This window comes from Phocoena phocoena, chromosome 20 (genome assembly GCF_963924675.1).
Source record: "Phocoena phocoena chromosome 20, mPhoPho1.1, whole genome shotgun sequence".
NCBI classification, from domain to species: Eukaryota; Metazoa; Chordata; class Mammalia; order Artiodactyla; family Phocoenidae; genus Phocoena; species Phocoena phocoena.
The window spans coordinates 3,114,513-3,134,927 of record NC_089238.1 but is presented as its reverse complement, the minus strand read 5'-3'; the positions used below and the strand labels follow the sequence as shown (position 1 = coordinate 3,134,927).

General features: G+C 56.6%; 2 protein-coding genes across 2 annotated transcripts; both read right to left on the bottom strand.

The window, feature by feature from the left end:
- Window positions 1-4,646: 4,646 nt before the first annotated feature.
- On the bottom strand, window positions 4,647-8,702 carry SBK2 (SH3 domain binding kinase family member 2). Its single transcript, XM_065899057.1, has 3 exons — window positions 8,450-8,702; window positions 6,183-6,385; window positions 4,647-5,237 (listed from the first exon to the last, which is right to left on the bottom strand). Exons 1-3 carry the CDS (start codon window positions 8,700-8,702, stop codon window positions 4,647-4,649), a joined length of 1,047 nt encoding a protein of 348 aa, XP_065755129.1.
- Window positions 8,703-11,407: 2,705 nt separating this feature from the next.
- On the bottom strand, window positions 11,408-15,854 carry SBK3 (SH3 domain binding kinase family member 3). The gene is made up of 5 exons (XM_065899056.1): window positions 15,810-15,854; window positions 15,133-15,283; window positions 14,400-14,602; window positions 12,482-13,140; window positions 11,408-11,495 (listed from the first exon to the last, which is right to left on the bottom strand). Exons 1-5 carry the CDS (start codon window positions 15,852-15,854, stop codon window positions 11,408-11,410), a joined length of 1,146 nt encoding a protein of 381 aa, XP_065755128.1.
- Between the last annotated feature and the right edge of the window lie 4,561 nt (window positions 15,855-20,415).

The following is a 20,415-nucleotide window of genomic DNA, read 5'->3' as shown; positions in this document are numbered from 1 at the left end:
CCCCTGCATCGGCAGGCGGACTCTCAACCACTGCGCCACCAGGGAAGCCCAAAAGCTTTTATTTAAAAACAAGAAACCCTACATTTTCTCTTTTAAAATATTTATCTACTTATTTATGTATTTGGCTGCGCCGGGTCTTAGTCACAGCACGCGGGATCTTCATTGCAGCATGTGGACTCTTGGTTGCGGCATGCGGGATCTAGTTCCCTGACCAGGGATCCAACCCGGGCCCCCTGCATTGAGAGCACGGAGTCTTAGCCACTGGACCACCAGGGAAGTCCCACGTTTTCATTTTGTACTGACACCCACAAATTTTGTAACTGGTCCTGCTTGTATACTTGGGGTTCCCCAGCTGGGGTGTGTAGCCAGAGCTTCCTTGGTGATCACAGGCCCAGGTACACTTTGTGGGGTCGGGGGTGAGTGGGGAGTCAAGACCAAAGGCTTTGGAATCAGATTCAGCCACCTTTTGACTTTAGGGTCTTTGGAAAGTAGGGGCCTCGACAGTCTCGTCTGTAAAATGGAGAGAGACGTGAACGGGTCCTGTGTGATGAGTGGGTCCTGAATTCAGCACTATTAGAGAAAGGGCAGGATTTTTCCTTTTTCATTTTCTTTTTAATGTGAACTCAGAGGCTCAGAGAAGGAAAGGAAACTAATCAAGGTCACAGCATGAGAACCTTGGCAATGCCTGTTTTGGTTTTTTTCTTTTAAGCAGCTTCATTGAGATGAAATTTACATGCCAATTTCACCCTTCTAAAAAGTTTATTGAAATATGGTTGATTTACAGTGTGTTAATTTCAGATGTACAGCAAAGTGATTCAGTTATACATACATCTATTCTTTCTTAGAGTATATATATATATATATATATATATATATATTCTTTTTTAGATTCTTTTCCATTAGAGGTTGTTACAAGATACTGAGTATAGATCCCTGTGCTATACAGTAGGACCTTGTTGGTTATCTATTTTATATATAGTGGTGTGTATATTTTAACCCCAAACTCCTAATTTATCCCTCCCTCCCCCTTTCCCCTTTGGTAATCGTAAGTTTGTTTTCTAAGTCTGAGTGTCTTTCTGTTTCGTAAATAAGTTCGTTTTATCATTTTTTTTAGATTCCATGTATGTGATATCATATGATATTTGTTTTTCTCTGACTTCACTTAGTATGATCATCTCTAGGTCCATCCAAAGTTCACCCTTTTTACATGTACAATTCAATGGCTTTTAATGTACTCAGAGAACTGTGCAACATTTAGCACAATCTAATTTTAGAGCTTTTCCACCACTATCGCCACCCCTAAAAAGCAAGCCTGTGCCCATGAGCAGTCAGTCACTCTCCATTTCCCCTGGCAATCACTAATCTTTCTTCCTCTGTGGATACACGGAATCCTACAGTAGGTCATCTTCTGTGACTGGCTCTGGGTTTTTGAGGTTCATCCATGATGTAGCATGTGTCAGTGCTTCCTTCCTTTTTATGGCTGAGTAATACTCCGCTGGATGGATAGACCACATTTCTTTTTTTTTTTCTGCACCACGCAACTTATGAAATCTTAGTTCCCCAACTAGGGATTGAACCTGGGCCCTCAGCAGTGAAAGCGTGGAGTCCTAACCACTGGACCGCCAGGGAATTCCCTAGACCACATTTCTTTTATCCCTTTGTTAGTGGCTTGACATTTGGGTTGTTCCCACTCTCGCTATTGTGAGCAATGTTGCCGTGAACATTTGTGTGGAGGCGTGTTTTTATTTCTCATGGGCATTTACCTAGAAGCAGAATTGCCGGGCCATATCGTAGCTCCATGGTTAATTAACATTTTGAGGAACTGCCAGGCGGTCTTCCAAAGCAACTGCCCCATCTTTTACATTCTACCAGCCCCATAGGAGGGCTCCAACTTCTCCACCTCCTTGCCAGCACATGTTACTGTCTGTCTTTCCACTACGGCCCTTGCCTGGGTCCAAAAGCTTTTCGACCTTCCTTTCCATGTAGGTGTCCCAACTCGCATCTCCTCCAAGGGAGGGGCGGCCACCTCAGCAACACACACCCACATACCCACATACTCACACTCATCCTTACTCTGTCACACTCACATCCACACTCACATCCACACTCACACACTCACTGGGTGCTCAGGCCCCCAGTCCCCTCAAGACCCCTCCCCCAGATCCTGACGGCCACAGGACCCTCCTACAGTTTAAGAGCATGGAGCTTGGGACTCCCCTGGCGGTCCAGCAGTTAAGACCCTGCACTTCCAACGCAGGGGGCGTAGGTTCGATCTCTGGTCGGGGAATGAAGATAGAGCATGGACCTCGGACAGTTGAAGAGCTGGCCTGGATTTGAATCCTCCCTCTGCCCAACGTTCTGTGTGACCTCAGGCAGGCACCTCAGCTGCTCTGGACCACCTGTGTCCACCCCTGAAGTGGGGAGGATCTAAGGGACCCCTTCCAGCGAGTTCAGGACGTGCCACCTGCTGGGAGCTGCTTGAGGGGTAAGCGGCTTCATTCGAGTAAAGTGTTACGATTAGTACTATGTGTCTTGTGATTAAGTAACGCTAAATTAGCACCACCCCATCCACTCCTGTCTCTTCCTCCAGCCCTCCTGTGGGGGCCCATCGCTGGGTCATTATCACCTCCCAGTGTATCCCCAGCTGATGCCACCAATTAGCACCCTCTGTGCCCCCCCCCCAGACCCTGCTCCTTTCCATTCCCTCACCCCCCAGCCACCTCCAGCTTTTTTGGGACACATTCTTGGCCTAATTGCTTGGGCTATTTCAGATTCACGGGTGAGGTGGCGGGAGGTCCCGCTCGTGCTCCCCCTACTGCACCCACCATCTTATTCTCCCCCTACTCCAGGAAGCTCACCTGGATTGCCCGGGACAGGGGCCCATGTCCCCAGGTCTCTGGACTGAACTTAGATTGAAAGGATCCTTGGGGTCACTCCACACAGGCTGCCTCCACCACACCCCTCCCCTCCAGGCAACACCTTGGTGGCCACAGCAGGGGCCCTGGGGGGGTGCAGGGCCAGGGAGAGGATGACATATGATCCAGCCCTGAGTTGTAGCCATTCTCTAGGCGGGCGGCCAAGGAGGGCACAGAGAGGAAGAGAGAGTGTTTGCAAACAGGGCGGCTGCCAAGAAGGGGCCAGGGTGACGGGGGGGGGCGGGGGGGTGTGAAGGAGAGGAGGACCCAGCTGGTAACTGGCAGCCGCGCCTGTGACTTGTCTTCCCCCTGCTACACACACACACACACACACACACACACACACACCACACATGCAGGCCCAAGGCCTCACAGACGCACAAGCATCTCACTGCACACAGTGAGATGCACGCAGACTTCTATTTTCTCCCCTCACCCAGGCAGTCACACGATTACATGAGCACACGGGGGCTCAGACGCTTGTAGACACACAAAGCCCACGCACTCATGTCATCTGCGTTCAAACCCTCATGTCTCTCTCTCTCCCACACACACAAACACACACCATTGTTTACACACACACGTGGGCTCAGACACGCATGGACACACAAATACCCAGAAATACATGCTCAAGTTCCTACCCACCTGAGAACAGCTGGACACTTTCCAGCTCTGGTGGCTAATCCCTCTCCTCACACATACGTGTGCAGGGTAGGTGCAAACAGTGCTGACACACTCACTCCCAGGCACACCACAAACGCACACGCGGAGCCAGCACCTCGCAGGAGCGCCCGGGGGGACCACTCTCTGCCATTCTTTCTGCCTCTGTCTGTCTCTCCGTTTCTCTCTGTCTCTGTCTCTCCTCCACAACATGCTCTCCAGGGCACACAGGCACGCACACACCGGCCTTCTCTTTCCCACACTGCCAGACCGACAGCGTCACGGGGACCTAAGTGCCAGATGGACTCTATTTGCAGAGAGCGGTTGGGGTGACAGAGAGACAAAGCACATTATCAAGAGGGCGTGGGCCCAGCATGCGGGGAGGAAGAAGGAGTTAGGCAGGGAGAGGAACCCAGCAAAACAGAAAAGACAAGGGCAGGAAGACAGGCATACACGGAGGGAGGCCGTGCAAAACCAGGGGGGTCCGTTTACTGAATAAGCATCTGTGGACCACCTACACGGGGCAGGATCACCCCTTCTACGTGGCATCCGTCAGAGAGCAGGACAGGCTGAGATCCTGGGCCCCCGGGAGCCCACATTCCAGCCAGGCACACAGAATAACCACTACGAATAGATAAATTGTCCGGCTGGAAGGGAGTGAGTGTCACAGAGGAAAGGGGAGCGGAGCAAGAGTAGGGCCTGGGAGTGCAGGCTGTCGTGTCCCACGGTGGTGAGGGGCGGCCTGGCTGCGACAGCTTGGCAGGAGGTGCGGGAAAGCACCCAGAGCACCGCAGGCAAAGGGAGCGGCGGGTGCCAAGGCCCGGGGAAGATGAGGCAGGTGTGGACAGACACGGGTGCTCTCGGAGACCCCCTTCCCCGGACCAAGGCAGCAGACAGATGCCCCGACGTGGGGATTAAGGACAGAAAGGGGAAAATCATGAGACAGAGACCAACAGACAGCAGAGCTGCCAGCCGCCACCCATGAATGCGGAGGAGACCTCAGGATGGGGGCTGGGGTTGCCTTCCGGAGCCTCCCCAGGCTGGGCTGAGCCAGGGCTGCCCCCGTGCTTCTCACTCTGGGTCCCCCTTCTCCCCCTGGGGCACCTCCTCGGCCTCCCCCTCCCGCTGCCTCCAGGGCCGCCCCAGGTAGTCCCGGATGGAGCTCACGGGGCTTCTCCTTCGGGGGTGAGGGTCCAGCAGCCCCCACAGGAGAGCGTCTGCCACGGGCGTCAGGCCAAGCCAGGGCTGAGGACGGGCCTGGGGCTGGCCTGAGGCCTGCCAGATGACGTAGTCCTCATAGAAGGCGTCAGCCTCCACCAGGGGCTGGTCCCAGGGGAAGTAGCCAGTGAGAAGGCAGAAGAGCAGGACGCCCAGTGCCCAAGCGTCCAGGGCGGGCTGGATGGGCAGGCCCTCGGGGAGGGGCGGGGGACCACAGAGCTCCGGGGCTGTGTAGGGTATGGGCGGCCCCACCAGGCGCAGCAGGGTCCCGCGGGGCCGCGTGTGGCCGAAGTCGGTCAGCTTGACCCACCGGCAGGCTGGGTCGCACACCAGCACATTCTCCGGCTTGAGGTCCCGGTACACCAGGCCGCGGGAGTGGATGTGCTCCAGGGCTGAGGCCAGCTGGGCCGCACAGCGCTGGGCTGCTGGCTGCGGGAGGCCCACCTGTGGGTGACAGGTGTCAGGGTCCACCACCCTGCCCGCCAGCCAGAAGGGAACGGGGCCATAGCGCTTGTCCTCGGCCCCGGGGAGCAGGCCCAGGGGATGGAGGGCCCCAAAGAGGGTGGCTCTGGTGAGGCCTGGTGTGAGCCCCGTGGGCCCTGGTGTGAGCCCCGTGGGCCCTGGTGTGAGCCCCGTGGGGCCGGGTGTGAGCCCCGTGGGGGCTTATGTGAGCCCCGTGAGGCCTGGTGTGAGCCCCATGGGGGCTTGTGTGAGCCCCGTGGGCCCTGGTGTGAGCCCCGTGAGCCCTGGTGTGAGCACCGTGGGTCCCGGTGTGAGCCCCGTGGGGCCTGGTGTGAGCCCCGTGAGTCCTGGTGTGAGCCCCGTGGGCCGTCGTGTGAGCCCCGTGGGGCCTGGTGTGAGCCCCGTGGGGGCTTATGTGAGCCCCATGAGGCCTGGTGTGAGCCCCATGGGGGCTTGTGTGAGCCCCGTGAGCCCTGGTGTGAGCCCCGTGAGCCCTGGTGTGAACCCCGTGGGTCCCGGTGTGAGCCCCGTGAGGCCTGGTGTGAGCCCCATGGGGGCTTGTGTGAGCCCCGTGAGGCCTGGTGTGAGCCCCGTGGGCCCTGGTGTGAGCCCCGTGAGCCCTGGTGTGAGCCCCGTGGGTCCTGGTGTGAGCCCTGTGGGCCCTGGTGTGAGCCCCATGAGGCATGGTGTGAGCCCCGTGGGTCCTGGTGTGAGCCCTGTGGGCCCTGGTGAACCTCAGTAGGGTGCAGTGTTGGTTCTGTGGCGGCCGTGAACTCCTTAGAGGCCTCACAATTCCACAAGACCTGCGGGCCCAGTGAGGCCTCTGCAGGGCTATCTGAGTCACCATGCAGTGAGTGTGATTCCTGGGGCCCAGGTTGGGTAGGGGCATCCACGTGGGCCCCCCTGAGCCATAGGAGGCTGACCCACCTTGGGCTGGATGAAGGCGATGAGGTCTCCATGCAGGACAGGCTCGGTCAGGAAGCTGTAGGAGTCGACTGACTCCACGCCAATGCCGTAGGCCGCCACGATGGCCGAGTGCGAGCCCAGGGAGAGGCCCACACAGAACTCATACAGGAAGCCTCGGAGGGTGGTGGAGGCCTTCGGGAGCTGCTTCAGGGCAAAGGTTGTGCCTGACGGAGCAGGGACAGAGGTGAGAGGTGCACGAGCCTAGGGCCAGCCCTGCTGTCCCTCAGCCTGGACTCTCTCCCATATGCCGCCCTCACCCCCTCCACCGCCTGCCCCCTGCCAAGCCTGCCCTAAAACAGCGTGGCCACTGAAACAACACCAGTGGTAATAATAATAATAATGATAATAGTATTTAGTGAGTTCCTACTCTGCTGTCTTGGAGCAGGTAGAATGGTACCACGAAAACCGAACTCAGAACCTCCAATAATTTTATTGGGCCCCTCGTTCCAGCAAACCCATGCCAAAAATCCATGTTTGAGGCAACTGGGGAAAAGATACCCTGAACTGGGTATTAGACCCCACTAAGGAATTATTGTGAATTTTGCCACACGTGGAAACAACTTCCTAGAATGTAAGCTCCCAGGAGGCAGAAACTCTGGTTTCTTCAATTTTTGTTTTTTTCTTTTCGATTACGGTCCTTAAAAAACTGAAAATAGAGTTATCATGTGATCCTGCGATCCTACTCCTGGGCATATATCTGGTAAAGACTCCATTCAGATACATGCACCCCAATGTTCATAGCTGAACTATTTGCAATAGCCAAGACATGGAAGCAACCTAAATGCCCATTGACAAATGAATGGATAAACACAGGATGGAGAATTCCTCAAGCCATAAAAAAGAATGAAATCATGCCATGTGCAGCAACATGGATGGACCTAGAGATTGTCATACCAGTGAGGTAAGTCAGACAGAGGAAGACAAATAGCATATGGTTTCTTCAATTTTTGAGTCACCAGCTGCCAGGGCCCAACCTTGCCCAAGAGGCTGTGTGTGATGGGGGAGGGTCGTCCTTACCTAAAATGTTAACCATTCCCCTCCCCCTCCCCAACTGGGTGCAGCAGTGCCTCTTCTGTTTATCGACAATGCTCTGAATTCCCACCATCAAGCACAAGCTGCCTTCGATTTTGAGGACCTGGAAGAGGCCCCCTTACAAACCCTCTGTTCCCCATTATGGCCTCCAAGTTCTGTGATGACCCAGGTCTGCATCTTTTTGCATCTTTCTCTTTTATGGGCTGACTAGTGTCCCTCCCCCCACCACTCCCCACTGCGAAATTCATATGTTAAAGTTCTCACCCTGCAGTATCACAGAATACGACTGTATTTGGCTGTGCCACACAGCTTGCGGGATCTTAGTACCCCATCCAGGGATTGAACCCAGGCCCGCGGCAGTGAAAGCACAGAATCCTAACCACTGGACCGCCAGGGAATTCCCTGGAGAGAGGGTCTTGAAAGAGGTAAAATGACATCATTGGGGTGGTCCTTAGTCCAGTATGACTGGTGTCCTTATAAGAAGAGGAAATTTGGACACAGACATGCACACAGGGGAGACGGTGTGAGGACACAAGGAGAAGGTGGCCGTCTGCAAGCCGAGGAGAGAGGCCTCAGGAGAAACCAACCATGCTGACTGACACCTTGGTCTCGGACTCCCGCCTCCAGAACTGTGAGCCCTCCCTAGTCTGTGGTACTTCGTCATGACAATCATAGGAAACTAACACACCCTCTCCCCATTCGTGCTGGGAGCTCCCTGAAGGCTGGGCTGGCTCAGACTCCTCCTTGGGGGCCCAGCAGCCCCCTGGACAGGGCTGAGCCCTCCAGTCTCCTTAAAAGGTGACGACCAGATTGGGGTTGGGGTGCACAACCACCGTGTGCTGGCCTTGCTAAGTGCCTGGCAGACAGCATGGCTCTGCGTCACTCCCACGATGACCACCAAGCCGGCCACGTGTGAGGGCCATGAGAGGGGGCTCTGTCTTCCTCCCCATTGTCTCCAGCAACTAGAGCTACCGACATTTCCTCAGAGAATCACAGTTCTTTCAGAGAAGGAATCATCACCCACGTTTTCAAAGGAGGAGGCTGAGGTTCGGAGAGGGTAGGGGAGTTACTAAGAACACACAGCCTGGAAGGGGCAGAGGCAGGACTTGATTGAGGTTTACAGACTCCTCAGCCTTGGCTAGCTTCTGCCTGGGCCCACACCACTACCCCCCGCCTCTGTCCCCAGGCCTTTGTACCTTTCTGACGGTGGGTGACCAGCAGGACCCGGCCAAAGCGGCCCTGGCCCAGGGGACGCACGTGCTGGTAGAGCTCGTCCACCTCGGCCTGGACCAGGGTCTGGGCGCTCAGCGCCATCATGTCCTCCAGTGCCAGGGCCGCTTCCTGGCCCTGCCGCAGCTCCTCTGCCGTGAGGCCCCCCAGGTCCTCCCCAGCACCGTTCTCCACAGCCCCCATCTCCACCTGTTTCTCCTCTGATGGCTTCCCAGGCATCTCTGCAAGGGCAGAAGAGAGGGTGACCAGGACTTAGGTCCTGCCAGACCAGGGGCCAGGGGAGGAGGGGCTGGGGACCCAGACTCCTGGATCTGAGGAGGAGGGTGGAAGCTGATTGTCTCAGGCCATCCTGACTCATTTTCCCTTCTTATTAGAGGCATCTTGGGAGTGGGGAGACCAGTCTCGGGTTGGGGTGAGGTCAAGTCTGAGGCCACAGATGTCCCTCACCCCACCCCCACATCCCTGCTCCACCTGATGGCCTGAGGATGAAAGATGAACCAGATAACTCGAGACACCCCCCACCTGTTTCCAAAGCAAACAGACTTGGGCCCTGGGGGTGGATGAGCAGCCTCAGCCTCCTAAGAGTAAACAGGTGCTCTCTGCCCCCAGGGCCTGTGGAGGGTGGGTGGCCCACACCAGGGCCTGGGGGACGCCTGGGGCCTGGGTGGGAGCAAGCACTCGGGAATGATCGCCCTTAAGTGGTCTGGGGTCCAACTCAATCGCCCCAGCCCCTCCCCCCTCAAGACCCAGGGGTCCAGGCCCCCAGGTCCTCCCCCCTCAGACCCAGGGGTCCAGACACCCAGCCAACCCCTCTGCCACGACCTTATGTAACTCACACATCTTGGGACCCCCCCCCCAAGACTGTGTCCCTGACACTCAACCACTCCACAGTCTCAAGGTCTGTAATTAGCCCCTGATCCCCCAAAGAACCCAGGACTCTGACCACCTGCACAGCTTCACCCTCAGGCCCACCTCAGGCGGTCAGACCTTTGCCTCCTCCTGACCCGGGCTCCAACCTCCGGACCTCACCTTCTCCAAGGCTTGCCTGACCCTTCGGCTGCCCGCTGTGGTCAGTGCCCAGCACTCAGAGCCCAGGCCAGCAGAGGCCTGCCCTGCAGCAAGACCCCGCCCCCACCTAGGGGGTCGTAGCCCCGCCCCAGGCCTCGCCCCTTGAACCTCATGGGGAGAGCGACATCGTGCGTTGTCTCCCAGAACTGGCTCTGGCCAGACAGATATCCCAGGCCAGGAAGCCAGTCCTCCCTCTTCAGACCAGACCCCAGCCCCTCCCCCATCAGACCCAGGAGTCCAGGCCCCCAGCCCCAAACCCCTCAGACCCTGGGGTCCAGACCCCCAGCCCCTCCCCCCTCAGACCCAGGAGTCCAGGCCCCCAGCCCCTCCTCCCTCAGACCCAGGGGTCCGGGCCCCAGCCCCTCCCCCCTCAGACCCAGGAGTCCGGGCCCCCAGCCCCTCCCCCCTCAGATCCAGGAGACCTGGTCCCCAGCCCCTCCCCCCTCAGATCCAGGAGACCTGGTCCCCAGCCCCTCCCTCCTCAGACCCATGGGTCCTGGTCCCCAGCCCCTCCCCCCTCAGACCCATGGGTCCTGGTCCCCAGCCCCTCCCCCCCCAGATCCAGGAGGCCTGGTCCCCAGCCCCTCCCTCCTCAGACCCATGGGTCCGGGCCCCCAGCCCCTCCCCCCTCAGACCCAGGACTCCAGGCCCCCAGCCCCTCCCCCCTCAGACGCATGGGTCCGGGCCCCAGCCCCTCCCCCCTCAGACCCAGGAGTCCAGGCCCCCAGCCCCTCCTCCCTCAGACCCAGGGGTCCAGGCCCCAGCCCCTCCCCCCTCAGACCCAGGAGTCCGGGCCCCCAGCCCCTCCCTCCTCAGACCCATGGGTCCTGGTCCCCAGCCCCTCCCCCCTCAGACCCAGGACTCCAGGCCCCCAGCCCCTCCCCCCTCAGACCCATGGGTCCGGGCCTCAGCCCCTCCCCCCTCAGATCCAGGAGTCCTGGTCCCCTGTAGAAGATGAAATCATTTCTCCAGCTTGCCCCTGCCTTGACCCCAGCCAGCTGCCCCATCAGTGCCCCACTGACAGGTCTGACACAAGTGTTTGGTAAGGGGCGTCCGGGGGAGGAGACATGGGGTCCTGTGTGGGGAAAGGATGAGACAACAAGATTCCAGAGCGATGCAGTGAGAAATGACCTCAGACTCAGAGCAGAGGGGGAGCAGGTGGTGCAGCACTGGGAAGTGAAGGCCCTGAAGGGAGGGGAAGCAGGGAGGGGAGTCCCAGTTACGAGTCTGCAGTCTTCAAAGTTGGGTGGGGGGCAGGCAGGGACTCCCAGGGCTGAAGGAGGAGGCAGGGGCGGGGTCTCGGAGGGTTGCACCCCCCCCCCCTCAGGTTTAGAGCGAGATGATCAATGTGAACTCACTTGATTCTTTTTAAATTTATTTTTTATTTCAGAATCATTTTTAGATGTACAGGACAGCTGCTTTGAGCTCCCATGTCACCTCACCAAGCTCCCTGCCGGGTGAGTCCCTCACCCAGCCGTCGGTGCATTTGTCCAAATGAAGACAGTAACCGTCAGTCAAACGCTAGATGCTTCCCATGTGCATCAACAGCCTTTACCTGCCCCAGGGTCCAATTCAGGACACCCCGTCGTATGGAGTGAACTCACGTTTTTAAATCTAGAAAGCACGTAGGACAGATTCCCCAGAAAGAAGCAGGTCCCCGTGGCCGTGCTGGGTGCGGGCCATGCGGCATGGGATCCACGCAGCCCCTGCCCTGCAGGCGGCAAGCTTCACAAGTCAGGGGTCTGTGTGCTGGGATGGGGGTGGCGTCGGGCCGGCCCGGGTGAACACAGATCCCTGCAAACCAGCCGTGGCCCTCAGCGTGGACGGGACCAGCACACGCCACGGTGCTTGTGCTCTCAGGGAGCTGGCGCAGGAGGCTCGCCGTGTGAGAGCAGAACCCGAAAGGATGTGCAGGTGGACAAGACCAAGTCCATCCTGGGCAGCCTGTGAGGGGAGATGAAAAAGGTGGAGGCGCAGATTGCTGGGCTACAAGTTTCGGAGGAGCCGGAGAGGCCCCCGGGGAGGGGTCTACTTTCTGGAGGTCTGGAGTTGGGAAGAAGGCATTCTTGGGGGAGAACACAGGGTTTCCAAACGTCTGCAAGCAAGAGAGGGTGTGTGTGTGCCTATCTGTGTGTCCATTTAGGTCCAGAAAGGATGAGTGCCTCCCCTTAATGTCCCCCAGAGCCCAGGGAAGTGGGAGAGATGGAAGGCGAGGTTTCCATGGTGTTGGATATGGAAAGCCCAGATTTGGTGCCAAGGCCAGCGGAAGTCACCTAAGGTCTTAAAGGAGAGGACTGACCACATCACAAGTCCATAAGCACCCAACATGTTCCCACCGTGCAGAAATGCATCTACAGGGGAAACGGCACCTTCCTTCAAGAAGACACACTCAGGACAGAAGAGAGAGGAAGGGTCCTTGAGGGAGGAGGGTCAGGACCCCTGGGTCTGAGGGAGGAGGGGTGGGGGTCTGACCCCTGGGTCTGAGGGAGGAAGGGTGGGGGTCTGACCCCTGGGTCTGAGGGAGGAGGGGTGGGGGTCTGACCCCTGGGTCTGAGGGAGGAGGGGTGGGGGTCTGACCCCTGGGTCTGAGGGAGGAGGGGCCGGGGGCCTGGACCCCTGGGTCTGAGGGAGGAGGGGCCGGGGGCCTGGACCCCTGGGTCTGAGGGAGGAGGGGCTGGGGGCCTGGACCCCTGGGTCTGAGGGGGGAGGGGCCGGGGGTACCGGACTCCTGGGTCCTCAGTCAGGAGGGGAATTGTGCATACAAGTCCAGCCTTCAGTTGGGAGAGATGCAATGTGTTCCATCTCTGTCCTCCCGGGAGCAGCTGTCTCTCCATCCAGGTGGCCATGGGGGCTGGGGGAGAGGCCTTTGGCCCAAGCTCTGGGCGCCTGTCCCAGTCAGCTGGTCAGGGCTGTCCCCCATCTGTCCGCACCTCCCACCATCGTTGTCGTCATTCTCCTCCCCCTCTGACCACTCTTCCAGGCTTGCTCCCCCCTCTTCCTCCTCCCCGTCTTCACTGGACACACTCCCCAAGCCCCCAGATCTCTCTTTGTTCTCCTTTAACCCCCAATCATCCCCCAGGAAGCCCAGGACAGCCAGTGGGGGGATCCTAGTCTCTTGATCCAGGTCCAGAAGCCCCTGGAGCAGTGCCAGAGCCGGGGGCGCAAACTGGTCCCAAGGGGGCGGTGGTTGAAGTGGCTGGGGCCTGGTGGTCATCCAGCCAGCAAAGGCCTCGAACCCAGGGTCAGGGGCTAGCGCCACACCCCAAGGGAAACAGGCCATGGCCGCACAGAAGAGAAGCACCCCCAGCCCCCAGGAGTCCACTGCTGGTCGCAGGGGCAGGGTGTCAGGGGGCAGCAGGAGGCAGAGCTCGGGTGGGGCGGAGGGCAGTGGCCCTGGCAGGGCAGAGGTTGGACTGCCCTCAGGCCGGGTCAGACCCAGGTCACCCAGGGCCACACGGCTGCAGACAGGGTCGAAGACCAGCACGTTGTCTGGCTTGACGTCCGCGTGGACCAGCCCCCGGCCATGGAGGAAGTCCAGGGCTCCAGCTAGCTGGGCCACCACCCGCTTCACCTGCAGCTCTGGGAGGCCCTGGGGTCAAAGAGAGAGGACGAAGGTCAGGCTGCCTTGGTTCCTTCTTTATGTTGCTTCTTGGGGTTCAAGAAGTGGCTACCTCTAGTGTCCCCAGAACATCCCCCCAACAGCTTCTCCAGATCATCCTCAACCACAAGCTGCCCCCACATCTGTACTCCTGTAGACCAAATCCCAGATGTTTTCCTCACTGGAACCCCAAATCTAACGAGAACTTCTTTAACTTCCATCAGACTTTGTCCTAACACTCAAATCCATTCCTTATATTTCTTATCTCCTCTAAACTGACCACCAAGATCTCCAGTGAAAACCCAAATCCCACACTTAATCCTAATCTGAGTTCCGTACTAATGTAGGTCCCATCTCTAACTCAGACCCAGTTCTAAAGTCCCACAGTTTATTTCATCAATCGACTGATAGATCGATCCATCCAGCCAGCCACGCAGCAAGACAGCAATCCATCCATCAAACCAGTTATCCATCCAACGGTCTATACAGCAGGGTTTCCACTCAATACCCATTCCGCCAGCTAGTCAGCAATTCAATAATTTGTCCAGTTATTTAATAGCCAACATCCATCCATTCATCCCTCCATCCTTCAATCCATCCAAACATCCATCCATCCATCCATCCACCCATCTTTCCATCCATCCGTCCATCCTACTCTTTCCCTCCTTCTCTCCCTCCCTTCCTTTTTTCCTTCTGTTTATCCCCAACCCTATTTCAAATCCAAAGTCTATTCCTAAAGATGGCCCCACCCTAACTTCAAACTCAAGTACCCCCAGAATATCATGGATTCAGTCCTGACCTGGTCTTTCTAGAGATAACTTCATTACAGCCCTTCTCCAACTCAATCTACATACACATCCTCAAGCATCTCTGCTTCACTCTGCAGCCCCATCCATGCTCTTCTCCACACCCGTGACCAATCTATAATCAACCCTAAACTCAACCCATCCAACTCCACCCACACCCGTTCCCAATGCCAATGCCAGTTAAAAGCCCATCTCTGTCTCCTTCCCTACCCCCCTCAGCCGACCTGATCCATCCTCAACCCCAGTCCCAACTCCCTGCCCTGGATGGATTAGGGCTGGGGTTAGTCATGGAACTGCATTGAGAATTAGAAATAAGGAGGTGGTTTGGGGGCTTAGGGTGGACTTAAGATTTGGGCGTCAGGGTTGGAGACAGGACTGGGGGAGGGACAAAGGCAGACCTGGGATAAGCAGTCCCAACCTCTGTCCCTTGCCTCCCGGCCTCACCCGTTCCTGCAGCATCCCGCTGAGATCCCCACAGGGCGCATACTCCTGGGCCAAGGCGAAGTGTCGGGGGGTCTCCAGGGGTCCTGCCAGGGTCTGGAGCAGGCCTGGATGTGATGAGACACAGCGGCCCACACAGAACTCTCTCAGGAAGGTGGTTCTCAGGACCGAGTCCCGAGGTAGGAGCTTCAGAGCCACAGCCGGACCTGCTGGGGAGGTGGGGGCAAGAGGGAACTCAGGGCGCTCTGATCTTGCTGTGGGGCCCTAGGCAAGCCACTCAACCTCTCTGAGCCTCAGACATCTTACATATAAAACAAGAGGGGCAGGGCATAGTGTCTGACCTCTCTGTGCCTCGAGTTTCTCCATCTGTGAAGTGGAGGTTGGGGGAGACCTTCCCTGAGGACTCTTTCTGCTCTGCCTCAGATTGCTGTGTGGTCTTGCACAACTGCCTTACCCTCTCTGGACCTCAGTTTCCTCTCGCATAAAGTAGGGGACGCGGAGACTTGAATTTCAGTCCAAGTTGTGCTCCCGCCTTGCTGTGTGACCTCAGGCGAGTCTCTCACCCTCTCTGGGGGAGTTCCATTTTTTTTGGAAGATCACAGAGCTCTTAACTCTCTGGAGCCCCATCAAGATGTGTCCTCATCAGCTCCCCGCAAGGCTGCTCCCTGTCTCAGTGGTTTCAGAGGGGGAAACCTGGGGGACATCAAGGACTGTGCCCTTTGGTGGCCAAACTCACCCCCTTGGCGAGGCCGGGCAAGGAGCACATGGCCGTAGGAGCCGGAGCCAAGCTTTCGGATGAGGTGATACTGGACACGCAGACTCCTCACTGCGATCACCCTGGTGGCCGTCAGCTCCACGAGCCTCTGGAGGGCCGTGGCTGTGTCCTCCTGCAGGAGAGGGACAGAGGTGGGGAGGGGGTGAGTCTGGGGGCCACCTAGAGCAGCAGGGGGGCCTGGAGGCCCAGCCCAGAGCTGAGGTGGGGGGTTGGTCCCCAGAGAGGGGGATGAGTCACAATGACTCACCCGCCCTCAGGCCACCTGTTTTTGTGTCCTGGCGGGTTATGGGTGATTGTCTCAGCGACCCTGCCCACTGCCATCTGTGGGAGCCACCAAAAGCCCCAGCCCCACTGGGGGCCTCCTCAGCCCACACCACCCCGACTCTACCCCTCTCTTTCTCCATCCTCCTCTCTTCCCGGGTTTCCTGTTCTTTGTTTCTGAGTACATTTCCCCCAGGGGTCTTGGCCTTGCTGTGTGTCCTCGGGTTTAGTTCTTCTGGGTCTTTGATGTTTCTGTTTCCCTGTCTCTTCCGTGTCTCTCTGTGTCTCTCTGTGTGTGTCTGCCCCTGGCCCTCTCCATCTCCCGCATCTCTGTCTGTCTCTCTCTGTCTCTCCCTCCCTCGTCTCCTTTCTCTCACCTCCGGGTCCCCATCCTCCTGGTTCTCGGGGTCCCTGAGCTCCATCTCCGGGTGACCTGGTGTCAGCTGGCCCTCGGGCAAGCACCCCTGGTCTGGGCTCCCCAAAAGCAGCACACCCACTGAGCTCCACTGCACCCCTGAGCAGAGCCAAGGCCTGGAGCTCATCTGAAGAGTCTGCCCCCGTGCCCCTCTGCGTCCGAGTCCAGAGACTTCCCTGCCTGTCTGGCCCCCTCTCTCCACACCTCCCTGTCTCTGTCTTGCCCTTTTTCTAGCTCCCAGGTCTCAGGGTGGGTCTCCCCGCCTGTCTGTTGGTCCCCGGCCCCTCGCTCCTGTCCCCACGCTCTTCCCACTGTGGCCGCTGTCTGTCTGTCTGTCTTTCAGGATGTCCGCACTCTGTCCCCCACTCTGGCCTGCTCTCCCCAGTGTCTCTCCGTCTCTCTCCCGTCTTTGTTTCTGACTCTTTCCAAGCCTTTTGTCCCTCCCTTTTTCTGGGCCTGGGACAGGGGTGTGTGTGACAGCTCAGAGACATCCTGTCACCCCCCCACCCCTCCCTCCCCCTTCCAAACTTAGACCAGCTTGGACTCTGGGCTCTGGTCCCAGGACAGAGGGGACAAAACATATTATGAACCCCCAGGGGCCGGGCCTGAGGGCAGCAGAGAAAGGGGAGCCCAGCCCCTTCATACACCTTACCTGGGTTGGGAGACCCAGGGCTCTGTGCATCCACCTGCCTCCATGGGCCTCTGGGGACCAGGGAGACCACTCCCAAAGCCCCCTAATACCAAGAGTCCCCACCCCCAGCCCTCCCCCATCAGACCCGGGAGCTCTTAATAGAGAGACTCTGGGGAAAAGTCTTCTTTCGTGTACTCAGCGAGGCTCTGAGCCCGGCTCTGCGCTGGGGCCTTTATACTGCATCCTCCCAGCCACCCAAAAGGGTGGCGATTTATCCCCAGTTTACAGAAAAGGAAACTGAGGTTCTGAGTGGCAATCGGCTTACGTGGGGTCAGAGAGGAGGAGGTGTGGGGTGACCCGGGACAGGCCTGTATGACTCAGCCCGGACGCCTGCCCCATCAGGTTTCAACTACGACTACAACCTGCTATTAATAAAGACGCAGCTAGAAAGGTCTCTGGGCCCCTGGAAGGATCCCCAGGAAACTGGCTTCTGTGTTGGCCCTGGGAACCTGGGCAAGGCTGGCGGGGTGCGGTGCAGAGGCAGAACTTCCTTTGTTCTTTGACTTTTCGAGGTTTGTGGAAAGTTGCAAGCCCAGAACAGTGGAAAAGGAAAGCCACAGGGAACACCCTCCACTCCATTGACCAGACTTCACAAACATTACTTTTTGCCATACTCTCTTTCTCTCTCTTTTCTTTTGCGGGGATGGAGTATTTTAAAGTAAATTGCAGCCTAGGGAAATCATCTGGGGCAAAATGACACACTGCCTGGTGTTTGGTTTCAAATACTCCAGCGGAGGAAAACGTGGCCCAAGCGAGGGTGGGGATCTTGAGTCAACAGCACATGTGTTGCTGAGCACGAGAGGTTCCTTTACTCTTTACTTTTGGTTCTGCTAGAAATTTTCCCCCATAAAAAGCTAAAAGTCGCTAAATAAACTACAGACATCATGATAACTTCTGCTCCAATGCTCAGGTTTACGTTTCCATCAAAGGAAGGAAAATTTCCAGCTCAACTGCAAAACTCTTATCAATCACATCGAACGGCACTAACCGGTAATTCCTTAACATAAGCTAATACTCAGTCTGTATTCTTCGTCTCCCAATTTTCTGTTGCCGCTTCAGTTGAGTCAGTAATCAGTGTCAACATGTGACTTTGAAGGAACTTTTTTTTTGAAGTCTAGTTGACTTACAATATTGTGTTAGTTTCAGGTATACAGCATAGTGATTCTTTTTTTTTTTTAATTTATTTATTTATGGCTGCATTGGGTCTTTGTTGCTGCAGGCGGGCTTTCTCTAGTTGCGGCAAGCGGGGGCTACTCTTCACTGCAGTGTGTGGGTTGCTCATTGCGGTGGCTTCTCTTGTTGCGGAGTTCGGGCTCTAGGTGCGCGGGCTTCAGTAGTTGTGGCACGCAGGCTCAGTAGTTGTGGCCTGCAGGCTCTAGAGCGCCGGCTCAGTAGCTGTGGTGCACGGGCTTAGTTGCTCCGCGGCATGTGGGATCTTCCCGGACCAGGGCTCAAACCCGTGTCCCCTGCCTTGGCAGGTGGATTCTTAACCACTGTGCTACCGGGGAAGCCCCTGAAGGAACTTTTGATCACTCTGCCTTTCGTATTATTTGAATTTCCCCCACAGCATGTTACCTATTCAAAAACTAAAACTAAAATTAAATAATGCGATGATGACCCTTCATTCAATGCTTATAAGGTGTCAGGCCCTGGCTCTTTATTTTTTAACTTTTTAAAATTCATTCAAGACTTTGTGGAGTCCTCCCGACAAGGCTTGGACGAGTAGGATGATGGCTTCCAATTTACTGATGGGGAAACTGAGCCCTGGAGAAACAGAGGCATTGGTCAGCAGCCAGAGAGAGGCAGAGCCAGGATTCGCGAGGGTCCGGGGACCCCAGGCCGTCCTCTACCACGCCACCACCCCACTCAGGCTAGAACTGAGTCCCTCCCCTGGGGGGCTGCAGGGCCTGCCGGGCAGCTGCTGGGCTGGAGCTGAAAGGTCAGGCTGCAGAGCTGGCCACCTGGGTCCCCCAGCGGGAGGGTGAGAGGGGCCGCTGCAGGCCTCTGGCCCTCCCCAGCCCCCCCAGAGGCTCACTGATGATCCGGGGAGCTTTACACCTCCCCATTTAGCCACACTGCCGCGTGGGGTCACCCAGAGTGACCGGGAGAGGCAGGTGTGATGGTGCGGGGGGGAGGCCCAGCCCAGGCCCCAGGGTGCACACACCCCTGTTAAAGCTGGGCTCTGGGCCTCCTGCCTCCCCACGCCCCCGTGTCTGCTGCTCTCCAGCTCCCGAGGACTCCTCCTGTGACTGTCTCCTGCTTCTGTCCCCCTGGCCAAGTGTCCAGCTGCCTCCATGCCTCAGTTTCCTCCTCATGAAATGGGAGCAATTGCTGGTCGTACTCAGAGCATTATTGTCAAAGAAACATTTAGAGTTTGTAACATATTATACACTGACAGTACATAATGATTGTACGTGATACAATCACAAATGCAATATACATGATCTTATATATAATTGTATATACTATGGACTATCATATATGTGAGGTCTGGTATATATCTTATATATTATTTATATACTTTATATATTTTTCTAAATAAAATATTTACTGAAAGATCAATCAAGAATTAACTGTACTTCAGGGCTTCCCTGGTGGCGCAGTGGTTGGGGGTCCACCTGCCGATGTGGGGGACGCGGGTTCGTGCCCTGGTCCGGGAGGATCCCACGTGCCGCGGAGCGGCTGGGCCCGTGAGCCATGGCCGCTGGGCCTGCGCGTCCGGGGCCTGTGCTCCGCAACGGGAGTAGGCCACGGCGGTGAGAGGCCCGCGTACCGCAAGAAACAACAAACAAACAAACAAAAAAAGAATTAACTGCACTTCAGATGTTGTGCAGTTGGGGAATTCCCTGGCGGTCCAGTGGTTAGGACTCCGTGCTTTCACTGCCAAGGGCCCAGGGTTCAATCCCTGGTCGGGGAACCAGGACCCCGCGGGCCACATGGCATGACCCTCCCCCCCCCAAAAAAGAAAAAATGTTGCACAGTTGATTACTCACCTGCCCACCCCCATATCCTTGGACCAAAAAAAGAGAGAAAAAGAAAAAGAAAAAAAAAACAAACCTGTAACATTAAATTGATGTGTCTCGTCCGGAAAGAATAAGATTACATACTAGTAGGGCAACTCTTGGCCATTAGCAGTTTTCGGGGTGCGTCATGAAGACTGGGCTGCCCTCCCCTCTGTGTTCACGAGAATCATGCTGGTTTCTCTCTGTTGCACCCGGGCAGGGGGCTCTGTTCCTACAGGCACTGGATAAATACTGTTAAACAAAATAATGGATGAGAACACTAGACATAGCACCTAGAACAGAGCGATTGCTCAGCGATACGATTGCTCTCAACAAATACGCTGATGGCAGTTACAACAGGCCAGACACTGTGCTGGGGGCTTTCTTCACCCGTGCAGGAATCTCACGGAATCCTCACCACCTACCTGTCAGAGTGGCTCTAATATTTTTCAAGGCACACGCAGGCCACATATGACCCCTCACTGCCTGTCTGTCTGACCTGGTCAACACAGCAGTACAAACCCTTGCTATGGTTCCTCGTGCAAAAGAACATTTCAGGCACACACACACAAAATATCCCAAGTAACCATAAGAAGCACCTCCATGGCCACCACCGTCCAGCTGAAGAAATATAACTTTTCAAATATAACTGGAACCCTCTGTGTACTTACCCTTCTCCAAGTCCTTCCCTTCCCTCCCAGAAGTAATCACCATCCTTAAGGAGGTGTTGTTGTATAAACAGCATCAAAGGTTAAATGTTGTATAGATAGCATCACCTCTCTGACCTTCGCAGCTTGCTTTTGTTCTCACCAGCTCACCCCTATGAGTTTCATCCGTGCGGTTACACGGAGCTCAGGCTCACCCTTTTGCAAAGA

Bases quoted from the DNA above. Each gene is read 5' to 3' on its own strand.
- SBK2 (XM_065899057.1), bottom strand. From the start codon at position 8,702: ATGCCTGGGAAGCCATCAGAGGAGAAACAGGTGGAGATGGGGGCTGTG. The intron at 6,386-8,449 runs GTACAAAGGCCT...CTGCTCCGTCAG, and splicing joins GGTCACCCACCGTCAGAAAG to GCACAACCTTTGCCCTGAAG. The intron at 5,238-6,182 runs GTGGGTCAGCCT...TGTCACCCACAG, and splicing joins TCGCCTTCATCCAGCCCAAG to GTGGGCCTCCCGCAGCCAGC.
- SBK3 (XM_065899056.1), bottom strand. From the start codon at position 15,854: ATGGAGCTCAGGGACCCCGAGAACCAGGAGGATGGGGACCCGGAG. The intron at 14,603-15,132 runs GTGAGTTTGGCC...CCTCCCCAGCAG, and splicing joins TGCCCGGCCTCGCCAAGGGG to GTCCGGCTGTGGCTCTGAAG. The intron at 13,141-14,399 runs GTGAGGCCGGGA...CTTTGACCCCAG, and splicing joins GCGGGATGCTGCAGGAACGG to GGCCTCCCAGAGCTGCAGGT.